At 40.1% G+C, this 20,668-nt stretch overlaps 2 protein-coding genes across 5 annotated transcripts in view; one reads left to right on the forward strand and one right to left on the reverse strand.

Annotated features, from left to right (window-relative positions):
• Positions 1–14,691, forward strand: part of LOC131709242 (rho guanine nucleotide exchange factor 25-like) — a 92,871-nt gene extending 78,180 nt beyond the window's left edge. For 2 of the 4 annotated variants that reach the window (XM_059011491.1, XM_059011492.1), the window contains 8 exons: positions 179–271; positions 405–455; positions 1,313–1,390; positions 1,977–2,168; positions 2,737–2,917; positions 4,138–4,355; positions 5,493–5,657; positions 6,797–9,918. In XM_059011491.1, the coding sequence (XP_058867474.1) occupies positions 179–271; positions 405–455; positions 1,313–1,390; positions 1,977–2,168; positions 2,737–2,917; positions 4,138–4,355; positions 5,493–5,657; positions 6,797–6,922 (1,104 nt within the window). In that variant the 3' untranslated portion in view covers positions 6,923–9,918. Of the gene's footprint in view, positions 1–178; positions 272–404; positions 456–1,312; positions 1,391–1,976; positions 2,169–2,736; positions 2,918–4,137; positions 4,356–5,492; positions 5,658–6,796; positions 9,919–14,597 lie in introns of those variants that run through there. The other 2 variants (XR_009311428.1, XM_059011493.1) reach the window with 2 other exon arrangements.
• A 743-nt stretch (positions 14,692–15,434) lies between these two features.
• LOC117400902 (transcription factor Sp5) lies at positions 15,435–18,217 on the reverse strand. The gene is made up of 2 exons (XM_034001254.3): positions 17,968–18,217; positions 15,435–16,424 (listed from the first exon to the last, which is right to left on the reverse strand). The coding sequence occupies exons 1-2, from the start codon at positions 18,019–18,021 to the stop codon at positions 15,435–15,437; spliced, it is 1,044 nt and encodes a 347-aa protein (XP_033857145.1). The 5' UTR covers positions 18,022–18,217.
• Between the last annotated feature and the right edge of the window lie 2,451 nt (positions 18,218–20,668).

Here is a 20,668-nt window from a genome sequence, read left to right on the forward strand (position 1 = left end):
AAAAATGTACTAAAAACTGTAGGAAAAATGATCATAAAATAACCTGCGACATTTAATTGCAAGAAAAAAACCCTGCGCAAACACAAGCTAACTGTAATGAGCATGTCTGTTAGTTATAAGAAAGCTTTGAAAAGTTCTCCTGTTCAGTTTGTTGAGTTTCACTGGCTCTGGTTTTCAGGAGCTGAGGCAGCAGCTGGGACACAGGCTGCAGCTGAATGATCTTCTAATCAAACCGGTTCAGAGAATCATGAAATACCAGCTGCTGCTCAAAGTGAGTGCAACGCGTTTATACTTTCTTTGTCTCCGTTTCTGCTGATGCGCACAATGTGAAACAGCGCGCCATCCCAGCATTTACATTTCAGATCATCCAGCCTAATGCCTCTTCTTTGTCTTTTTACATTTAGGACTTTCTAAAGTATTATACCAAAGCAGAGAGGGACACCACACCATTAGAGGTAAATTCACCTTTTATTAAAGAGAAAGGGTTCACATAGAGCTGCATTTAATCAAAAAAATACAGCGCTGCTATATGACCCATGTTATTTCCCAGTTCTATGGCGCCGTTCAATCAAACATCCAGACGTAAGAGCACATGGCTCAAACACTGCAGAATCAAGGATGCGTATGTAGCCATTGGATAGGGACTTCATTAATATAGTGCACTTGCCAACACAGACTGGCCTCCGAGTGCCTTAACAATGTATATACAGTACGCATATGTAACTATAAAGAGGAACCAAATAACAGGTGTAATGTTACCTAGGGGAATTCAAATAATCGCTCTCATTTCAGTGGGGCTTTCCTCCAATAGAGTGCCGTACAGGACAGATAGAATTTGTTCTATATTATTTTTATAGCAATCAGTAAAGCTTTGAAGTGTACAGGATATGTAAGTTCATGATTCATTTCTGTTATTGGCAAGGTTATTTTAACTAAACACACACGGTCACCACTCTATTTAGTTAGAGAGCATTTTATTTGATCCGTGCACGCTGCGTGTAAAAATAGAAATATGCCGAATGCGTTTGAGAACTGCATTGCTGTGTGCGAGGCTTCATGGCTGTATCAGGATCAGATTGAAGAGGAATTGCAGTGAAAGTACTAGTGCGATAACAAGACAAAATACCACTATACAATGACACAGGCTACGCAGAAAAAGAGATTTCGAAGCAGGTATCTGCTGTGGCTCTAGAAATTGAGTAGCGTCATAGAACAGGGAAAGTGGCGGCTGTGTTTTTTAATTGTATCTGTGAATTGAATTGTAGGTCCTGGTTTTGCATTGCCATTGCTCAGTCTTTCAATTCCTCTTCAGAAAGCGGTGCAGGTCATGTGTTTCGTACCAAAGCGATGCAATGACATGATGAACGTGGGGCGCTTACAGGGATTCGAGGTGAGCTCCTGATCTGTTAGCACCTTTATAACAGGGACATTACTTTACCAATGCATAAATGAGGTCTGGAATAAATAACACACATTCCTCTGCACAAAAGAGTGCTTTTCTCCTTTTTTGAGGGTGTCGTGTGATAGGATACTGCGCTTGTTTTACTGTAATATGGTACAAATTATATTTTTGTTTTCCAGTTAACTCAAAATTAAATATTGATTACAATTTGAAAGAATATTTGTCCCGCCACTTTTGTCAGCTATTGTGTGTGTACGGCAGTCCGTTCAATATCTTATATCGGTAACACTTTACTTACACACAATTACAATGTTAATATGCATAGTTGCAATGTACTTAATGTGTAAATCTTTTTGCATGATATATGCAAGTACACAATTGTATCTGAAAAGGGTTAGGGTTAGGGATAGGGTTAGGGTTATACTGTGCAAAAAGATTTACATGTTAAGTAACTATGCATAATCACATTGCAATTATGGGTTAGTGCACAGTGTATTTACTAAGTAACTACTATGTAAATGCACAGAAACTAGAGGCACAATGTAAAACGTTACCCTTTCTCTGAACTCTCCAGGGAAAGATCACGGCTCAGGGAAAGCTGCTGCAGCAGGACACCTTCACCGTGACGGAGCAGGACTGCTCCTTCCTGTCACGTGCCAAAGAGAGGCGGGTCTTCCTCTTTGAGCAGCTTGTCATCTTCAGCGAGCCAATCGACAAGAAGAAGGGCTTCTCGCTGCCCGGGTTAATCTTCAAGAGTTGCATCAAGGTAGCACTCAGCTAGCGATGGAAACAAGACTCCCGTTGCATAGCAGTTTGATCCACGCATGGTTTCACTATGAGTTTAATAAGACACACCTGAGCTTGTTACCTGTACACTGGGGCTAAACAAGCTCGTAATAAAACCTGAAATGAGGGAAACTGCTCTGCAATCAGTCTTATTTCCATCCCTAGATGTGCATTTTTATATTTCAAAACAATCTGTAAATTATTTTAGGTGTTTACGCTGTTACCCCAGAGCTACCTGATGAACACTTTAAATTTGACTTGAATCCACCCATGTCTAAAGTTATACACCTCTAACTATTTTGTTTACATAAAGTTGTTGCAATTTTAGGGCTTGATAACTTTTTTTATGAAAACTTTGTTCATAAAATTCTGGAAATGAAAACTGATGTTCATATACAGTATTATGCATGATTACTATTACCTGTATATGAATACAAAATGAACGAATGTTTATACTCCTGAAACCTAGTAGTAAATTAAATCAAAAACAAATAACCACGTTCTGAAATGACAGTGTTTGTGTCTGTTTGTGTGTGTGTGTCCTGTAGGTGAGCTGTCTGGGTTTTGAGGACTGCGTGGACAGCGACCCATGCAAGTTTGCACTGACGTCCCGGGGCGCCGACGGGAACACGGTGCGGTACGTCCTCCAGGGGGCAAGTCCCGAAATCAGGCAGGCCTGGGTGTGCGACGTGGGACAGATACTGGAGACACAGCGCAACTTTCTCAACGGTAACGAAATGCACTAACATTTAAAATCCATTCCAAAGTTGGCTTGTTAAACAGTTTCAGAGCTTTTAAGACTTAAACCAGTGGAACTGCAGCTACTTTCATTTCACTCGTTCTGTCAGAAGTGCCAGACCCAGCCCAGATTGTATCTCCATTAAGGAAAGCACTCTGAGATCAATCACATTCAAGAATAGGCTTCCTCTTCCAGGATCTAAGTGGGTTTCCTGCCTAATCCTGTGTCAGACTGCCGGGAAGCAGCACACAATGCCAGCATTCACCGTAACAAAAACATCACGACCAGTTTCAGAGTAAAATATGCAGAGCCTGTAACCCAAAATCAAATTCAAACAGAGATGAGTGTATCATTCGGAGGATCTGCAGCAAGCTTCTCTTGCAGCAGGTTTTTTCTGTATAGTATTTTGCTGTTTGCCTGGCTTTCCCCATGATTATTATTATTATTATTATTATTATTATTATTATGATTTGTTTATTTAGCAGACGCCTTTATCCAAGGCGACTTACAGAGACTAGGGTGTGTGAACTATGCATCAGCTGCAGAGTCACTTACAATTATGTCTCACCCGAAAGACGGAGCACAAGGAGGTTAAGTGACTTGCTCAGGGTCACACAGTGAGTCAGTGGTTGAGGTGGGGTTTGAACCAGGGACCTTCTGGTTACAAGCCCTTTTCTTTAACCACTGGACCACACAGCCTCCTATGGACCACACAGCCTCCTATGGACCACACAGCCTACAATTGTATCAGAAAAGGGTTAGGGTTAGGGATAGGGTTAGGGTTATACTATGCAAAAAGATTTACATGTTAAGTACACTGTAACTATGCATAATCACATTGCAATTATGGGTTAGTGCACATGTATTTACTAAGTAACTACTATGTAAATGCACAGTAACTAGAGGCACAAGGAGGTTAAGTGACTTGCTCAGGGTCACACAGTGAGTCAGTGGCTGAGGTGGGATTTGAACCAGGGACCTCCAGGTTACAAGCCCTTTTCTTTAACCACTGGACCACACAGCCTCCATGATTATACTATGTGCATGAAAACAGTAGCTGTTTTTCAATATACTGTAATTTCATGATTTGGCAGACTTAAGTTACACCCCTTGTATCTGTGACCCCTAATAAAATGCCATAAAGCACAGGTGAACCCCTGTTTCTACCCCTCCATTATAATGCTTCTGCTTCCCTACTCCATCCCGTTAGCATTGCAGTCCCCGATTGAGTACCAGCGCCGGGAGAGCAAATCCAACAGCCTGGGCAGAGCGATGAGGGCTCCCCTAGCAGCTTCTTCCACCCTCAGACCCCATTCCTCAGCCTCCATCGACCGCAACAAGCTGCCCAACCTGAGCTCCTACAACGCCTCCCTGCCCTCCCTCTACATGCCCTGCCACAGCAGCCAGGACCGCAGGATATCACACGAGGTAACGGTTCACAAAACAAGCCATGGGTCTCGTTTAGAAAAGAAATCAGAAATCTAAGGAGGTCATTTCAGCTTAAGTGGACCAGGGATGTCTGCTCGGCTCCGTCAGCTCCTGGAGGGCTGCAGTGTTTTCTGGCTTTTGTTCCACCCGAGCTCTCAACTACTTAATTAGTCTAATTACTGGATTAATTGGACAGATTTAGCACTTCTCTCCAGGCCTCAAGATGTTTCCTAGGTCGTGAATCAAGTGCATTTTTTTAAAACTGTAAAAGACCTTGACAAATATGAAATATGTCCAATTGAATAAACAATTAGATCAATTATGTGAATTGAGAACTTAAGTTGGAAGGAAAACCAGAAGAACCTGCAGCCATCGAGGACTGGAGTTTGACAGCCCTGCTTTACAATGATCAAAATGAGACCGTCAGAATGGGAAACCCATCACATTCTCACCATGGGGGGGGGGTAAGGATTGGGGGGGTAGGGTTACACAGCTCTTCTACTGCATGCCCTCAACATCTACCTTGGCATTCTCTTTCCCATGTGGTTTTGTATCTTCAACAAACCACAAATGGAGGAAATACCTCCCCAGAATTTGGTCTAAAACAGGTTCAAAGCTAGCTCTTCCACTCCTGGTCTTTGTTTCAGCCCTGTTCTAAATGTCTTTAATTGAACCAATTAAACCTCCATCTAGACCCTGAAGCAGTTCATTCATGTTACCTGTTAAACCTGGAGTGGAATAGCCCTCCAGGACCGGGATTGGACACCCCTGGTCTAAATGTTTAGCCATTTTATAAAATATCACGCTTAGGCTCAGGCTGAGAGATACATACTTTGTTTGAGAGCTGTCCTGGGGAAACTTGATAACCCACAATTTCCTCTTTACCAACCAAAGACACTTTTCTTAAAACTGAAATGTTTGTGGGATATTGAGTTTTCCCACACAACAACTTACTTTCCAGAAAACAGTTTGACGGTAAAATTAAGCAACACTTGTTGAATCTGAAAACTTTACACCGTGGCAGACGGACGTTACGGGCAGACCAGAAACATGGGTGAGCGACCCTACAAAACGAAAAACATTTTATTTTCCTAGTGACGTTCTTACGTTTGTCGTTTTTGTTTTCTGCCTGCTCAGTCTCCACAAGTGAGACACATAGCCATAGACTCGAACCCAAGTCTCTGCATGCTGTCTCCTGCACACATCCGTCTGGAGTTCTCTGAAGCGCCTGGGAACCCCTGCAGTGCGCAGAGCGAATCTGTTTCCAACGGGCTGTCACAGTCACCCCCGGACAGCACGCAGGTGAGGACCAACCCCGGGCTGACCAGACCCTCCTGTTCACTGCTTGAGGGACAGTGGCACTGCAGGTGCAATCGGCAACCATTTGGGGCTATGTGTTCCTTTTCTCTTACTGTTTTAAATAAACTGCATGTGTGGCCTATTAAAGCCATCAGTTAAAATGAAGACAATCGCTAATTTCGACAATTTCCTAAGATTTTCAGTGACAGTGGTTTGATTTCATATGCACAACAAATCAAAACTACAGAAGCCATGGGGTGTTCTAATACAGAAGCCATGGGGTGTTCTAATACAGAAGCCATGGGGTGTTCTGATACAGAAGCAATGGGGTGTTCTAATACAGAAGCCATGGGGTGTTCTAATACAGAAGCAATGGGGTGTTCTGATACAGAAGCAATGGGGTGTTCTAATACAGAAGCAATGGGGTGTTCTGATACAGAAGCAATGGGGTGTTCTAATACAGAAGCAATGGGGTGTTCTGATACAGAAGCAATGGGGTGTTCTGATACAGAAGCAATGGGGTGTTCTAATACAGAAGCCATGGGGTGTTCTAATACAGAAGCAATGGGGTGCTGTGATACAGAAGCAATGGGGTGTTCTGATACAGAAGCAGTGGGGTGTTCTGATACAGAAGCAATGGGGTGTTCTGATACAGAAGCAATGGGGTGCTCTGATACAGAAGCAATGGGGTGTTCTGATACAGAAGCAATGGGGTGTTCTGATACAGAAGCAATGGGGTGTTCTGATACAGAAGCAATGGGGTGTTCTGATACAGAAGCAATGGGGTGCTCTGATACAGAAGCAATGGGGTGTTCTAATACAGAAGCAGTGGGGTGTTCTAATACAGAAGCAGTGGGGTGTTCTAATACAGAAGCAGTGGGGTGTTCTAATACAGAAGCAATGGGGTGTTCTAATACAGAAGCCATGGGGTGTTCTAATACAGAAGCAATGGGGTGCTCTAATACAGAAGCAGTGGGGTGTTCAACTACTGTATAAGAAACTCAAGCAGACCAAGGACCCAGCAAATGCCAACATCAGTTTCACGACGCCGATGGTGGCATCGACTGAAAAGTTTGCTTTAATAACAATTGAGATTGTTGATGTCATGCATGTTTCTAATAGACCTTCTTTGTTCCACACAGAAACCAAGTGAAGGCAACCGCAGAAGTTCAACTTCATCAACCAGGGACCAAAACCACAACAGTTCAGACTCCCCTCTGCACCATCGTACTGCCAGCCTGGCTAAATTGGATGAGGATGAGCTATAAACTTTACAAAACTCTGCTTCCTCCCCTCCTGATCACTGTGACAAGGGAGAGGAACCCCTAAAGAATAAGCAGCTTCAAATATCATTTTAATGGGTTTGTCTTTTTAATTTATCTTTACCATTGTACTGCGTTTGTAATCATTCGGGGAGGCTCTGTGTGCGGCTGGCCAAGCTGAAAGATCACATCCTGTTACGTCTGGTAGATTCAGAGAGAGCTCAATGACTGTTGACACTATAGAAAAGTAAAAATAACATTTGAAGCTTCTTAAGCATTAACAGTTCTGGAACTGTTTGAAAACTTTTTAAAAACTTTCAGTGTCTTATCTGTGATCCATTTGACGAAGCGGAAGTAGCATCTGTCTGTCTGGCAATCAGAAGCTCACATAGAAGGAACTGTCAACGCTCACATCACCATCTGCAGAAATGTTACAGATTTTTCAAGATCAAGGACAGCGCTTTCAACTGCATGCTGTGGTGGGTCTACATTTTGGGGGAAAAAAATCTATTTTGTACCATTTTTCTCATCAGTTTGGGTGGGGGTTGTATTATATCTTTCAGAATATATATAATGAACACAAAGATGCTTTAAGGAATACCTTTTTGGGGTCTTTGGGGGCTATACATAAGTGTTGGTCTTTAAGACTCATTCTATTTGAATTCCAAAAAACAATATATATATCCTCAAAGTTTTAGATGTATTTTGTATTTAATTTTTTTACTGTCCTCTAACAATGTTTTGATGTTTGCAATCATCCTGAGTAATTCTAGTTCTCTACTATAGACATGTAACACAGGGCAGATCAGTCTGTATATTATAAGCACCAGAATTATTTAGTTAGGAAATTGGCAGATCAATACCACTGCTTGAAATGGCCCGGCACAGCTATGGCCAAAAGTTTAGCATTATCTAGAATTTTAGGGTTGAGACATAATAATAAAAAAAAAATTAAAAACTTTATGAACATAATTTCAAAATTTTATTTAACATCATGTTAATCAAAGAAACTTCAAAATGACATCGCAAAAGTCTACCGGAAGCCATAATTGTAGAACAGTATTTCAGTTAGATTTCTAAATGTCATTTTTCAATTTGTTTTTCGTTAAGTATATATGGAAAGCGGTATGTAATTCAATATGTTAACGTAACATCATTCAGCAGGTTTCAATCGACTTTATGAAGCAACTTTTGCCCATAGCTGTACATTACTTCTCTCTTTGTCTATAGTAGACAAATTGAACTGAAGAGCAGCTGTCTTAAAATACAGATTTCTATTAAACATGTCATAAGAAGATAAAGGAGACAGAAAAACATCATAAAAAGGTAAGGGGACATAAAGTATGAAAATTAATTCTGAAGCTTATTATTAAATATTAAGACGGTTTAAACCAATTGGATCTTAATTTTAAAAAAAAGATCATCTTAAATACACCTTGATGGGCTTTAGAAAGGACAGGTGGTGTGCTTAAAGCTGACAGTTAGCAACCCGTGCTGTGTATTGCAAAGACAGTACAGTAGCTATCCTTAGCCCAATGAACCATGCAATCTCATTGGCAATCTTTTGTAGAAAAATGTCCGTTTTCAGCCTTGCAAATCTGTTCTTGCATGGATTTCTCTCATAAACCGTACTATAGTAAATGAATGCATTTCAAAGTGAAGAACTGCCGACAATAAGGGTTCAGCTCCTATCTCCTACATATTGTTTAACCCTGAATTAAACTGTTTTTTTTTACTGCTTAGCGACTGCCAAAATTGAAAGAGATGTGTAAAGAAATGCCAGCCTAGTCACAAAAAAGACATATGTTTACATGGTAATGTTTACAGATGATAAAGCATGGCACATACTATGAAAGCATTATAGAATATATACCGATTCCTGCATGCAGTTGAGGATATGTAGGTGGTTTTAATGGGAGTTTCATGTGCTTCCTTGGAGACTGCCCAGCCCAAGTCCCAAGCAGTCAACACATTAAAGATGAATTTCTGTTTACTATCGTGTATGTTCTGTATGATTCTGTAACGTTTATGCTTCATTTGTCCCTGTTTCCCTAACTGTTCTAGCAAAACTGCTTCACCTAAGGGCTTCAGTGCACAGCGCAACGCTGATATGCTTGCCCACTGACTTTCAAGGAGGTCTTTTTAGAAGCAATTTTGGCCAAAGCAGAAACAGCAGAAAATGAAACTGCATACTAACATAAGAAACAGCAAATTAAATATTAGAAACGTGCCGTGTTGTTCCTGGCTGTTTCCTTCCAGCTTGAAGAAGTCCCTGGTGGAACTATCAGCTGGGACACCTTTTACTGCGTTCTCACAGGAAGTCATGCTGGGTTAGGTTCAAAATCACCTCTGTTGTAACTGCCTTGCATTTAAAACAATATCTCTCAAACCATCACCAATCATAATCAAAGTGTTCAGCTATTCCGACAGCCAGAGCAAGCACTTTATTTAATCCAACTACAGGCTGAAATGTGTTACCGTTTGTCTTTAAAAAGTCCACAGGAAACCAGTTAAGGCAAACGTTATTACAGATTCTGGTAGAATTTGACATAAAAGTGCACCACTGCTCTATAGATGCATGGTGCCGAATCATTTCCTGCGCTGTAGGTCACATGGTCCACAGCATATTTTAAATATATATATATATATATACTGTATATATATATATATATATATATATATATATATATATATATATAATTTCAAAATATTACAAATGGCAAACCTGCGATTTTCCTTGTCATGTTTTTTTTTTTAACATTCGGGACAACTCCAAAGAGCACCTGATTTGTCCCGAGACAGGTATACAAACCGGAATAAGTTTACATGATATCACCCCTGATTTTGCTCTTCAACGCTGAGTAGATTTCCTATGTATCATACCGTTGTATATGCATGTTTTATTAAAACAAACAAAAACGAGAAAAAAAAGACTTGATCAAATGTTTGACCTTAAGCACTCTGCTGTTGTATCATATCAATTAAAAGGTTATCTTTTGAAAGGAGTGGGTCTGTTTTTTTTTGAAGGAATGCATCACAGGCATGAGTGGCTGCTTTACATATTGTCTTTACACAATTGTAGCTCCAAAAATTATTCTACAAATCTCACCTATTGTGCCCTTCTATTCATTCTCCGTCTCGAATGTGCACATTTGAAAGAAACACATACCTTTTTATTTTAAAGCATGCATGAAGTTTATGGAAAGTTGTGGAACAAACAAAGCCTTCATTATCAATACTGCAAATTGTCAGTTTTCAAATTGGTGAGCATCCTAGAACTGATTTGAAAGATGTTATAGAAATAGGACATGGCATTCTGTCTGGCTAGCTGCATGCTTCCACGGACCACTGGATTAGATTTGAAAAGTATGCGACTAACTCCCTCTAGTGGTCAACAACACATACTACAATGAAATTGAATTCCCAGCGAATTGCGGTCTGCTGGTCTGGAGTCGTGAATGCAGCTCTGCAGTCAGGATTCTGCTCCGTGTAATGATTGTATGCTCAAGCCGGGCCGCGGTGATCTAAAATGCAAAAAGATGGGGGTGATCTACACGGCATGTTTAAAAGCTGTGCAATCATTTTTTAAAGTTGAGCTTAACATGTGCGTGGCATTACGGTACAACGAGATCAGGTTCCCTTCCCATGTTTGCGGTTATTTTCACTATAACTGTGAATGTACATGAGCGGTCTAGCCCGAAGGTAATCAAAATATCCCCGTATCATTTCCTAGCAGCTAGTTTGGGGGCTGGAATCGGAAAACCATTATAGACGATTCACCACATAATTAATGCTGTGCATTTGGTGCCCTCTGGTGGGCGTTTTTAAAATAGATCCTGTACATTTACAACTACAGTGCATTGTCCTTTGTGAATGAAGATTAGCAAGTGCACGACTTAATGTAACTATCGGCTGCAAAGGGGCGTTTGGGTGTTTTTACAAAGGCCATTATCAGCACCCCCAGTACTATAAACTACAGCAGTGCGCACATTTATCAGAACACCTCAAGATGTGTCATTTATATCATTTATATACCTGCCTGCTAGGAAACCAATGGGTGTGAGAATTTCAATTGGTCAGTGATCAGTGATATAGAAACAATAGGCACTCGTGTGTGAAAATGTTAGACCGCTTTGTGCTTTAATTAGGCATCTTAAACAACTTCTTAAAAAGTCTCCTGCAATTGACTATTTGTGGCTATGTGTTCCTTTCCGCTTACTATTTTAAATTAATTGCATGTGTGGCCTGTTAAAGTCATCAATTAAATTAGAGTTTCACTAATTTGGTTATTTTCAGTTCCAGTGATTTGATTTCATATGTACAACAAATCAAACCCTGAGAAGCAATGGCGTGTTCTACATTTGCACACTACTGCGTATACGCGTATCATTCAATGAGAATTATTACTTTTTAATTCATTATTATTTCGTTTGTGAAGAGCAAGTAAAGTTTACAATTCTGAGTTCTGGAAAAACACAGCTGGCGAAAAAAAAAAAACCCCAAAAAACAAGACCACTCACCGGGTATCGTTTCGGTCACTACAAGATAATTATGCATTATTTTGTTCACGTATATTGTTGGTGTTACAGCGATGTCTTTGAGGACAAGAGAAAGCCATGGTCGTGAGTGACGTCGCTGTCCCGTGAGGATTAGTGTTCGCGGGACAGAGAGATCAAAGGTAGCTCCTGTCTCCGCGGGGGGGGGGGGGATCTCTATTAAAACGACTGAAAAAGTACTTCCAAATTCCTTTCCTAAATTACCCACCATTAATGTTTAAACACTCGTTATTATTTAAACAAAGACAATGTCAAACTGTGAACTTGAGCGTTAACGAGTTGTCTCGAGACGCAACAGTAAACTCGTCTAGAGAATTCGTCAAAGTAAATAAATACATAAACCAAGGGACTGTATCTTAGAATGACATCAAAATATCTAAAATACATAAATATATCCCAAAGTATAACGTTTAAAGATTTCTTACAATGAATGTTGGACATATTGAAGTGTTTGAAAAGTCTGGAGTGCATTTTAATACCCTTAGAATTATCTTAAAATCTATTAAAGATATATTAAATCCATTTTAAAATATCTAAAATATATATATTTGAACAGCTTATTTTAAGACATCTAAAACGGTTTTTTTTTAATTTAATTATTATCATTTAAAGCTGCAGCAATAGATATTTTAAAAAATACAGTAATATCTAATTCATTGCTGTCTTTTTACTACAGTCTTCCATATTAGCCTTCTGTGCACCCTACTTTATCCCAGTGTTACCATACCTTGTTGACAGTGCAGTTTGTTTACATTCCCCATAAATAGTCTTCACTATCTTTTGCACTACCCTTGCACGGCAGATAAATATAGATTCTTTGGTGCACCGAGCAAAGGAAAGAAAAATCTTCTTTATTTCAATAAAGACCTTCTAAGCTGCATACTGACCATAGCAACAGATGCCAAATCATTCAGGTCTGAGATAACACAAACACACACACACAGTGATGCACTGACACACACACACACACACAGTGATGCACTGACACACACACACACACACACTGACACACACACACACACAGTGATGCACTGACACACACACACACACACTGACACACACACACACACACACAGTGATGCACTCACACACACACACACAGTGATGCACTGACACACACACACAGTGACACACACACACACACACACACAACTGAACAGCTAATGGCAGAAGCAGATGAAGCACAAGCATAAAGATCCCCAAAGTCCAAAATAATGTGACTTGACGTGACTTTTGGGGTTAAAGGTCAGCCTGTGAAAGAGCAGTGGCTTGTTTGTTTAATGACTTTCCGCAGCAGTGAAGCTCATGAAAGTCGGGGTTGAAGCTGTAAAAGCTCAGGTTTTAGTTCAAAGTCAAAGCTCCTTTTTCCTTTTGACATCAACAACATCTCAAACTGTTATCTTAAAAACACCACATTCCATCAGAAAGTCCAGCTCCTGCTTTATTAACCCATTGGTGATGTTCAATCATGATTTCTGTGGCCTTTGTCACCTTGTTGGAAAGACATCTGAGTTAGGTCTGGAAACAAGCTGCCCACCCTCTCACAACACTGGGTTAGAGATCGTCTGTATTTCCTGAAATTGGAAAAAATCAAAATACACTCTGAGGGGATCCAGGGAAAAATTCTTCAAGACATGGCAACTTTTCCTGCAGTATGTTGACCAAGACAGGGTGACTCCAATCCCATAATCTCACAATCTGTCATTGAAAAGGGGGTTGAGAGTGTTTTCTCTCTCTCTCTCTCTCTCTCTCTCTCTCTCTCTCTCTCTCTCTCTCTCTCTCTTATTTTTCCTTTCTTCTCTATCTACCTCCTGTAGTCTTTAGTTTATTTTTCTTTTGATTTTAGTTTCTCTTGAGATAAGCTTGTTTTTCATCTGGTATTGATTGTTATTAATGAAAATGCAATACAAATATTTAAATACAATCAGGTTTTCTAGAAGCATGGCATCTAAGGGTTTTATCTGTCAAGTGTTACAACAGCCAAGGGTTTCATTACTATGACATCATCCTCACCGTTCCCTGACCCCTGTTTACTCTGCCCCAGACTGATACAGTTGATGGATTCTTTCCCCATTCACTCCCTGCCATGTAACTAATAGAACCCCAAATACATTCCAATGTACAGCTTAGAACAAAAGCATTTACATACAGTTCTGATTTGCTCTCATTGACAACAATGTAAAATCACAATGAGGGCTAAAGCCACCTCTGTATTCAGCATTAAGGTCACTGTCTGTGACCCCAAACATATCAAACCACTATTAAATCGACTGTAAAAAGACAAGAGGTTGAAAGAAACCTCAGTTTGCATGCCTTACTTTCACGTTGTGTCGCACCTCCTAGGTCATTTCCCCTCGGAGAATGAGATTGCCCCTACCTCTTCAAGGTGCTCTTTCCTGTCATTAGTCAATTGGCTGCTTCCCCTAGTGAGCAACATGTTTTGCAGCCAGTCACATGACCCAAAGGTGAAATAACCTAGTATTAGACTACCTGAAAGTAATCCATGCAAACTGAGAACTTTCTTAATCTACTACGGTACCAGATAAGGGCTGAAACAAGTGTTCTCAATGCAGGCATCAAGACGATATTTAATTGTAACAATATTTTTATTTCAGGTTCAAATAATTTCCGACATGCTGCCTCACTTTACACCAGGTTGCATACAAATATATATATACAACTTTGAACCGAGGAACAATTAATACAAAATATGTGTTTTGTCATGGTATTGCACCTTCACCTATACGTATTACATGAATGTAAGATTATAGTGCAGTATCGTCAATAAAGCCTGAATCCCTTTTCCATACATACGTGTAACTAAGAACACTGACTTTGACATTCTTGTATTGCCTAGAACATAATCTCTAGATATCATATTTTTTTATAAAACATTTCATTCAAACCATACATATATAAATAATTGATATTTTAAGCGACTGGAGACTTTCTATATGCAGTTCAAATGTACAAATGGTGTGTGTATGTATGTACGCCTGGACACACACTATTCTTTCTCAGCTCATGTGCGTGATCTCACCTCAATCAAGAGGTTCTGTTCTCTTTCAGCCTATATTCAGGCGCTTGAGTCCTAAACTAACTCATCTCTTTCCTACTTCTTCTAGGTTCCCTGCGGTTGCTTCTCCGCGCCTGGCTTCGGATATCTCACCTCATCTGAGGGCAGCTCTGGACCAGTCAGGGAACTCTTTTCTATCATTTCCTTTCAGGTTCCTAATTTCTGGTCCCCGATGTTGCCGAGCAACTGGCCTGAGGCTGAGCCCTCGTTATCATCAATCAAATGGGGACCCCCTTTCCTCTCCCTATCTCTCAAGCCCAAACCTCAAAGCAGCTTGATCACAAGCTGCTCTTTTCAATCTCAAGTTTCACAAGCACCTCAAACCCGATCCAGGCTTCTCAGTACTTTCATTGCCCTGGCTTACACTACACAAAATATTTATATAATCCCTGATCCATGGTACAATGGGAAAAGGGCGATTCCAGAGGTACCAGGATTTAAGGAAACAACCATTTAAAAACCATATTCTTAAATAATGTATTAAACGTACAGTACACACTGTAACATAAAAGTCTGCATTGCCAGTAATAAACAGTTTCGACGCAGAGCATTTTGGTCCCCAGGAAACAGTTTGTGTATTGTAGCAGCACATAATTAAAAAGTACTTCTACTGTATATCAGCAGTTTTTAATAGTCTTGTACCGGCCAAGATGTTCTGGAACGTTCATTTTCTGTAAGACCCCTATTGTCCGCAGGATCGAAGTGTGTTGCTAAGCAATCCATTCACAGAAATGGTCAGAACAATTCCAAAAGGCATGGAAGAGGTGGCCAGTTAGAATGCCAGAATATTGTATCTGAAGGACAGCTTTAGTTGCTGAGCCCAGCGATGCTTTAGAGAATAAATACACTTTAGGTGGCCAGTCAGAATGCCCGAACACCCACGGCTCTACTCTTTCTTGATGCTGCTGAGAAGAGCGTCTCCTCCGGGCTGTTTGCTCTTTTTGTTCTGGTGCGTCTTGACATGTTTGGAAAGGTGGTCGCTCCTCATGAACCTCTTGCCGCACTCCTGGCAGCTGAACCTCTTCTCTCCAGTGTGAGTCCTGAGGTGGCGCTGAAGCTCATCGGACCGGGTGAAGCTTTTCCCGCAGAAGAGCCAGTTGCAGATGAAGGGCCTTTCACCAGCGTGCCAGCGCAGGTGAGCCTTAAGGTGGGATGTCTTTTTGTAGACCTTGCCGCACTCTGGGATGTGACAGATGTGAAGCTTCTTCTTGCCCAGCTCGTCTGTGCTGCCTCCGTTGCTTGAGGACTGGCAATTGGGACACTTGCACCTCCTGCATCTTCTGGTGGAGGTCAGCAAGCTTTTGGAGGAGCCCTGGAGAAGGGCAGCAATCTGGGGCTGGTGACCCAAAACCAAGGGCCTCCCCAGGGTGAACGGATGGCCGCTGTTGTTGGCGTTGCTTTGCTGGAGGCTCCACCACTGCTGGGTGTCCTCCACATGCCCACCGTGCAGGTGATGCCTTCCAGGCAAGCCAGACGAGTTCTGGAGAAAGTTGGAGAAGTTCTGGTTGGTCTGGGGGTAATGGTATGAAGGGTTCTGGACCTGGGATGTCAGTACCTTGACTGGAGACAGTTCGAAGGAGTATGTGGAGGGTTCTGCCGGGGGGGTTAGAGGAAGTTCGTGGTGGGCGGACATGTGTCCTGGGTACTGGAGTTTGGGAACGCTGAAGGTCATCTGGTGGGATCCCATTCCGGTGCTCGCAGGAACCTCGTTGCTCCAGAGCTGAAACATTCCAGCAGTTGATCCCACTGCTGGGTCATATGGAAACTGAGGCACCTCGGAGGATGAGGTCCCGATCGGTCTTACTTGTCCACAAGTGGAAGCCAGGAAAGCCAAAGGATAGGGCCCACTGTCAGGGGATGAACTCGGAGTCCGGTCCTGCAATATTGGAACAAGGGAGTTAACATTGGGAACTTTATAGTTACAGAAGTATATGTGCAAGCATGCAGATCTCTGTCTACCCTTGAAAAGTGAAGCAGACCCAGATTGGAATTTGTAACTAAGGCATATAAAAATTGCCAGTACCATTGAAATTGAATAAATATTCCAACATTCAAATCTTCCATTCATTTTATTTGTTACGTTTTAGACCAGTTTTAGTGACTCTCCACTTGGATACTGCAAATTACAAACATGCATACATTAATAATGTAAACCAAAGATATCAATTATTCTGACAGATTGCTTGAACTACCAAAACCAAAGTCACAAACACAAAGACTATAGCTAACCTAGTTTCGCAGGTTTTCGGTGTAGACGTGGTTTGAATACAGCTTTCCTAAATGTTGCTACATTACAGTAAAACCTTGATCTAATTCAATAAGCAGTGGGTCAGATGTTCGCTTCTAGGCGACAATCACAAAAGAATTTCTACTTCAAAGGGCCGTGAAATACATACTGTGGAATAATCGATTGCCCATGGCGCGCCCTTGCTGTGCGGCGCGCTGTTGACCAGATAAGAAGGCAGTAGTTTTAATAAGAAAGAGCCTGACAAGAGTTTGACAAGAGAACCGCTCCGCAGCGGAGATCTGCAAAATTCCCACAAAGCAATATCTACTGCCTGAAATTACGAGGGTTGTAACTGCTAGTCCCGTTGTCATTGAGCACGTGTTTTGCAATGGCTTTTCGGTATTTTAATTGTTCTGTATTGCAAGGGTTCGTTTCCTGTAAAATGGGTGTTAAAATGCAGTAACGTCACGAGGAAAGAACTGCTTTTGTATTTTACAATAAATGTATATACTTAAAAAAAAAGTATTTGTTTTAGTTTAAAAGTTTGGCAAAAATAAATAAATAAATAAAAAATCGGGACCCAAATAAAAAAAGAGTAATCTCAAATGAGCAATTGAAATGCATCTTTAGAGGTAAATGCCAGACAGCCCAATATAATTATCTTATTTCCGAGCAAACGGATGTACCGCTATCTTCTTACCTGCCTGGTTACTGTAAGCGAATCAGATACCTGCCTAAAAGCATACATACCTACAGCATGGCTGAAATACACTGCTGATGGATAATAATGATAATAATAATAATAATAATAATAATAATAATAATAATAATAATAATAATAATAATAATAATAATAATAATATAGGCCAGTATTGTTATATGATTCATTCTAATGTACGATCGCGCTGCATATTGTTAACTATTTCGCTGCTGTGATCGAGAGACGATACTATCGCACATTATTTGATGTACCGTGTATTCAGCGTCGTACTCAGACCTGGCATCGAGGTCAAACTTTTTCAAACTATAGCTGGCAGTATTTATATGACTGCTTGGTATTTACCTCCAAATCTATGTTACACTGCAAACCAAAAGAAAAAAATTAAGGAGTCTTAAAAAATTAAGGAGTTACGGTCATGCTTATATTGTATATGTTTTTACAAATAAATAAATACATAAATAAAATACCAACCTGTAAAAATGTGTGTAGAAAGTTATCGCTTCTCGGCACTGCAAGTGCAGCCATCTGTCTATATCTTATTCCAAACCAAAAGAAGCGATCGGCGCGCCCGCTTCAGCGGTACAGTTGTAGGTACAGTACGGGAGTGCATCGACAGTAATCCTCTTTCAGGACAGCTCAGTTCCAGAGTTTAGTTTTGCAGAGATCAGTGCTTGCTCCAGTGCTTTTCTCTCCTTTGGAAAAACTTTTTGGCTCTCCTCGCAACCAATCGCTTCCGAGCGCCGCTGCACCCCTTTTGATGTCGGCTGAAGCAACCAATCCTGAAATCCTTGGGGGTCATTTCAAAGGGATCAGAGTGTATCTCGTTTAAAGCGCTCGACCCCCTAGTGCGGGCTTGTGCTGTGTGCATTGTTAGAGGAGCGGAGGGGGTGGACGGGGAGGGGGAGAGCGAGGTGACTGTGTTAGGTAGGCAACGGTCATCTTTAAAGTACTTTTGGTAAGTTCACTCCATTGCTGCAGGTTTTTTCTTTCACTTTTATGGATTTAGGAAATCAGAACTGCAGAACCAGATCACTCACTCACCTTGGCCCGCTTCGCAATTCATTTAAATTGATATATACATACATGTATATATCAATTTAAATGTGTGTGTATATCGAATGTTAACAATGTCTGTAAAATGTATATATATATATATATATGTATATATATATATATATATATATATATATATATATATATATATATACATATATATATATATATACATTTTACAGACATTGTTAACATTCGATAGGCATATGGAAACCGCTCTTGGTATCAATATAAAATCAAATAGCGATACACAGAATTATATATATATATATATATATATATATATATATATATATATATATATATATATATATATATATATATATATATATATTCCAAATATGAAACACCGAACCCGGGATACAGGAAGTCGATACCCGCAATCCACTTTCTAAGAGTAGTCTGTTTAGCTGTAACGCTCTCAAATTCATAATGTAATTTTATAGAAGTGCACCTGTCAACTTACAATAGGCATTCCATGTGAATGATACTGCCACGGTAATAACAGATTACCAATAAATACACTACTACTACTACTACTATGACTACTACTACTACTACTACTACTACTACTACTACTACTACTACTAATAATAATAATAATAATAATAATAATAATAATAATAATAATAATAATAATAATAATAATAATAGAGTTAAATCACTGTAAAGATTGCTGTCAGTTCCGTGTACCGTACTGGACATAACTAAAGAAATGATCAATAACGGTCTAGCTATCCGTTTATATACAATTTAATAAATGAGTCGATAAAATAGATCGCCTTTTTAGCAATTTAAAACACATCAGAAACAAGTTCAGCAGTACCGCCCGGGTCATTTTGAGACAAATGTGCAGACTGTTGGGGAAACAAAATATCTTTGTTGGAATGCATACGGCGCAGAACACTGAAAACGCACAAACATTCATCACATGATGAATTAAATGCATACCAGCCTATATGCATTATTCTGTAGAATCTTGCCAGTAGTGCTGCAGTGGCTGTATTCTAAGAATCGCTTTTATGGTATGTTGGCAATATACTGGAATTTAAAATGTAAAGCATTGATGTTTAAAGCTTGAAAATGTGGTTCACAGTGACTTCGCAAACACGGCATTGTTCACTGGCACGCAATATATATATATATATATATATATATATATATATATATATATATATATATATATATATATATATAACAAGTGTTTCAAACATGTGTAGAGATCAGAACAGAAGTGTATTGTGTGCCCGCCTGTCACTTCTTAGTGACAGATGGGGGGTGGGACGCCTATGTGTTTATAAGTTTGCCCCATCTGGGTGAACACAGAGCTAATTGAATTGAACATAGCCGATCAAAGTAGCACACTAGTGTGGAAACTAGCACGCCGATAAATGGGGCCCGGTGTGAACACCCCAAGACAAGGGTTCAAGTTAAGGTCTGGCCAGTCTCTTTGTTATCACGCTGTACTCGCCCTTAATCATTTTCTTTCATTTTCTTCTCAATAATACGAGTCCATTAAAATAAAAAAAACCCTTACATCTGTATGCAAACCAGTGTAGAGGCACTTTTATCCCAGGGCTAGTCATTTAAGGTAGTACAATCAACATCTGACCCTACTGTGCCATTACTAATTAAAGTGATTCATGCCACTGCCTTTATAGTGCAGAAAATAGTGGTCCACATTAAACTGATGTCAGTCCTTGACATTAATTAAGTTAGTTTTAACTGTAGACCACCGAAAGTAAGTGCCTGATATGTAACCCAAGTGTTGCTAAGATTTCCTATACTGTTTTAAAAAAATACCAATAGTGTGTGCTTACAGATCAGAAAACTGTGAAAATATCAGCTTTATAGATGTGTGTCCTGTACAATATCAGCTTTATAGATGTGTGTCCTGTACAATATCAGCTTTATAGATGTGTGTCCTGTACAATATCAGCTTTATAGATGTGTGTCCTGTACAATATCAGCTTTATAGATGTGTGTCCTGTACAATATCAGCTTTATAGATGTGTGTCCTGTACAATATCAGCTTTATAGATGTGTGTCCTGTACAATATCAGCTTTATAGATGTGTGTCCTGTACAATATCAGCTTTATAGATGTGTGTCCTGTACAA

This window comes from Acipenser ruthenus, chromosome 42 (assembly GCF_902713425.1).
Source record: "Acipenser ruthenus chromosome 42, fAciRut3.2 maternal haplotype, whole genome shotgun sequence".
Lineage (NCBI taxonomy): Eukaryota > Metazoa > Chordata > Actinopteri > Acipenseriformes > Acipenseridae > Acipenser > Acipenser ruthenus.

Excerpts from the sequence above, each read along its gene's own strand:
- LOC117400902 (XM_034001254.3), bottom strand. The coding sequence starts at position 18,021 with ATGGCTGCACTTGCAGTGCCGAGAAGCGATAACTTTCTACACACATTT. Across the intron at positions 16,425-17,967 it reads TTCTACACACATTTTTACAG|GACCGGACTCCGAGTTCATC; the intron begins GTTGGTATTTTA and ends CCAATATTGCAG.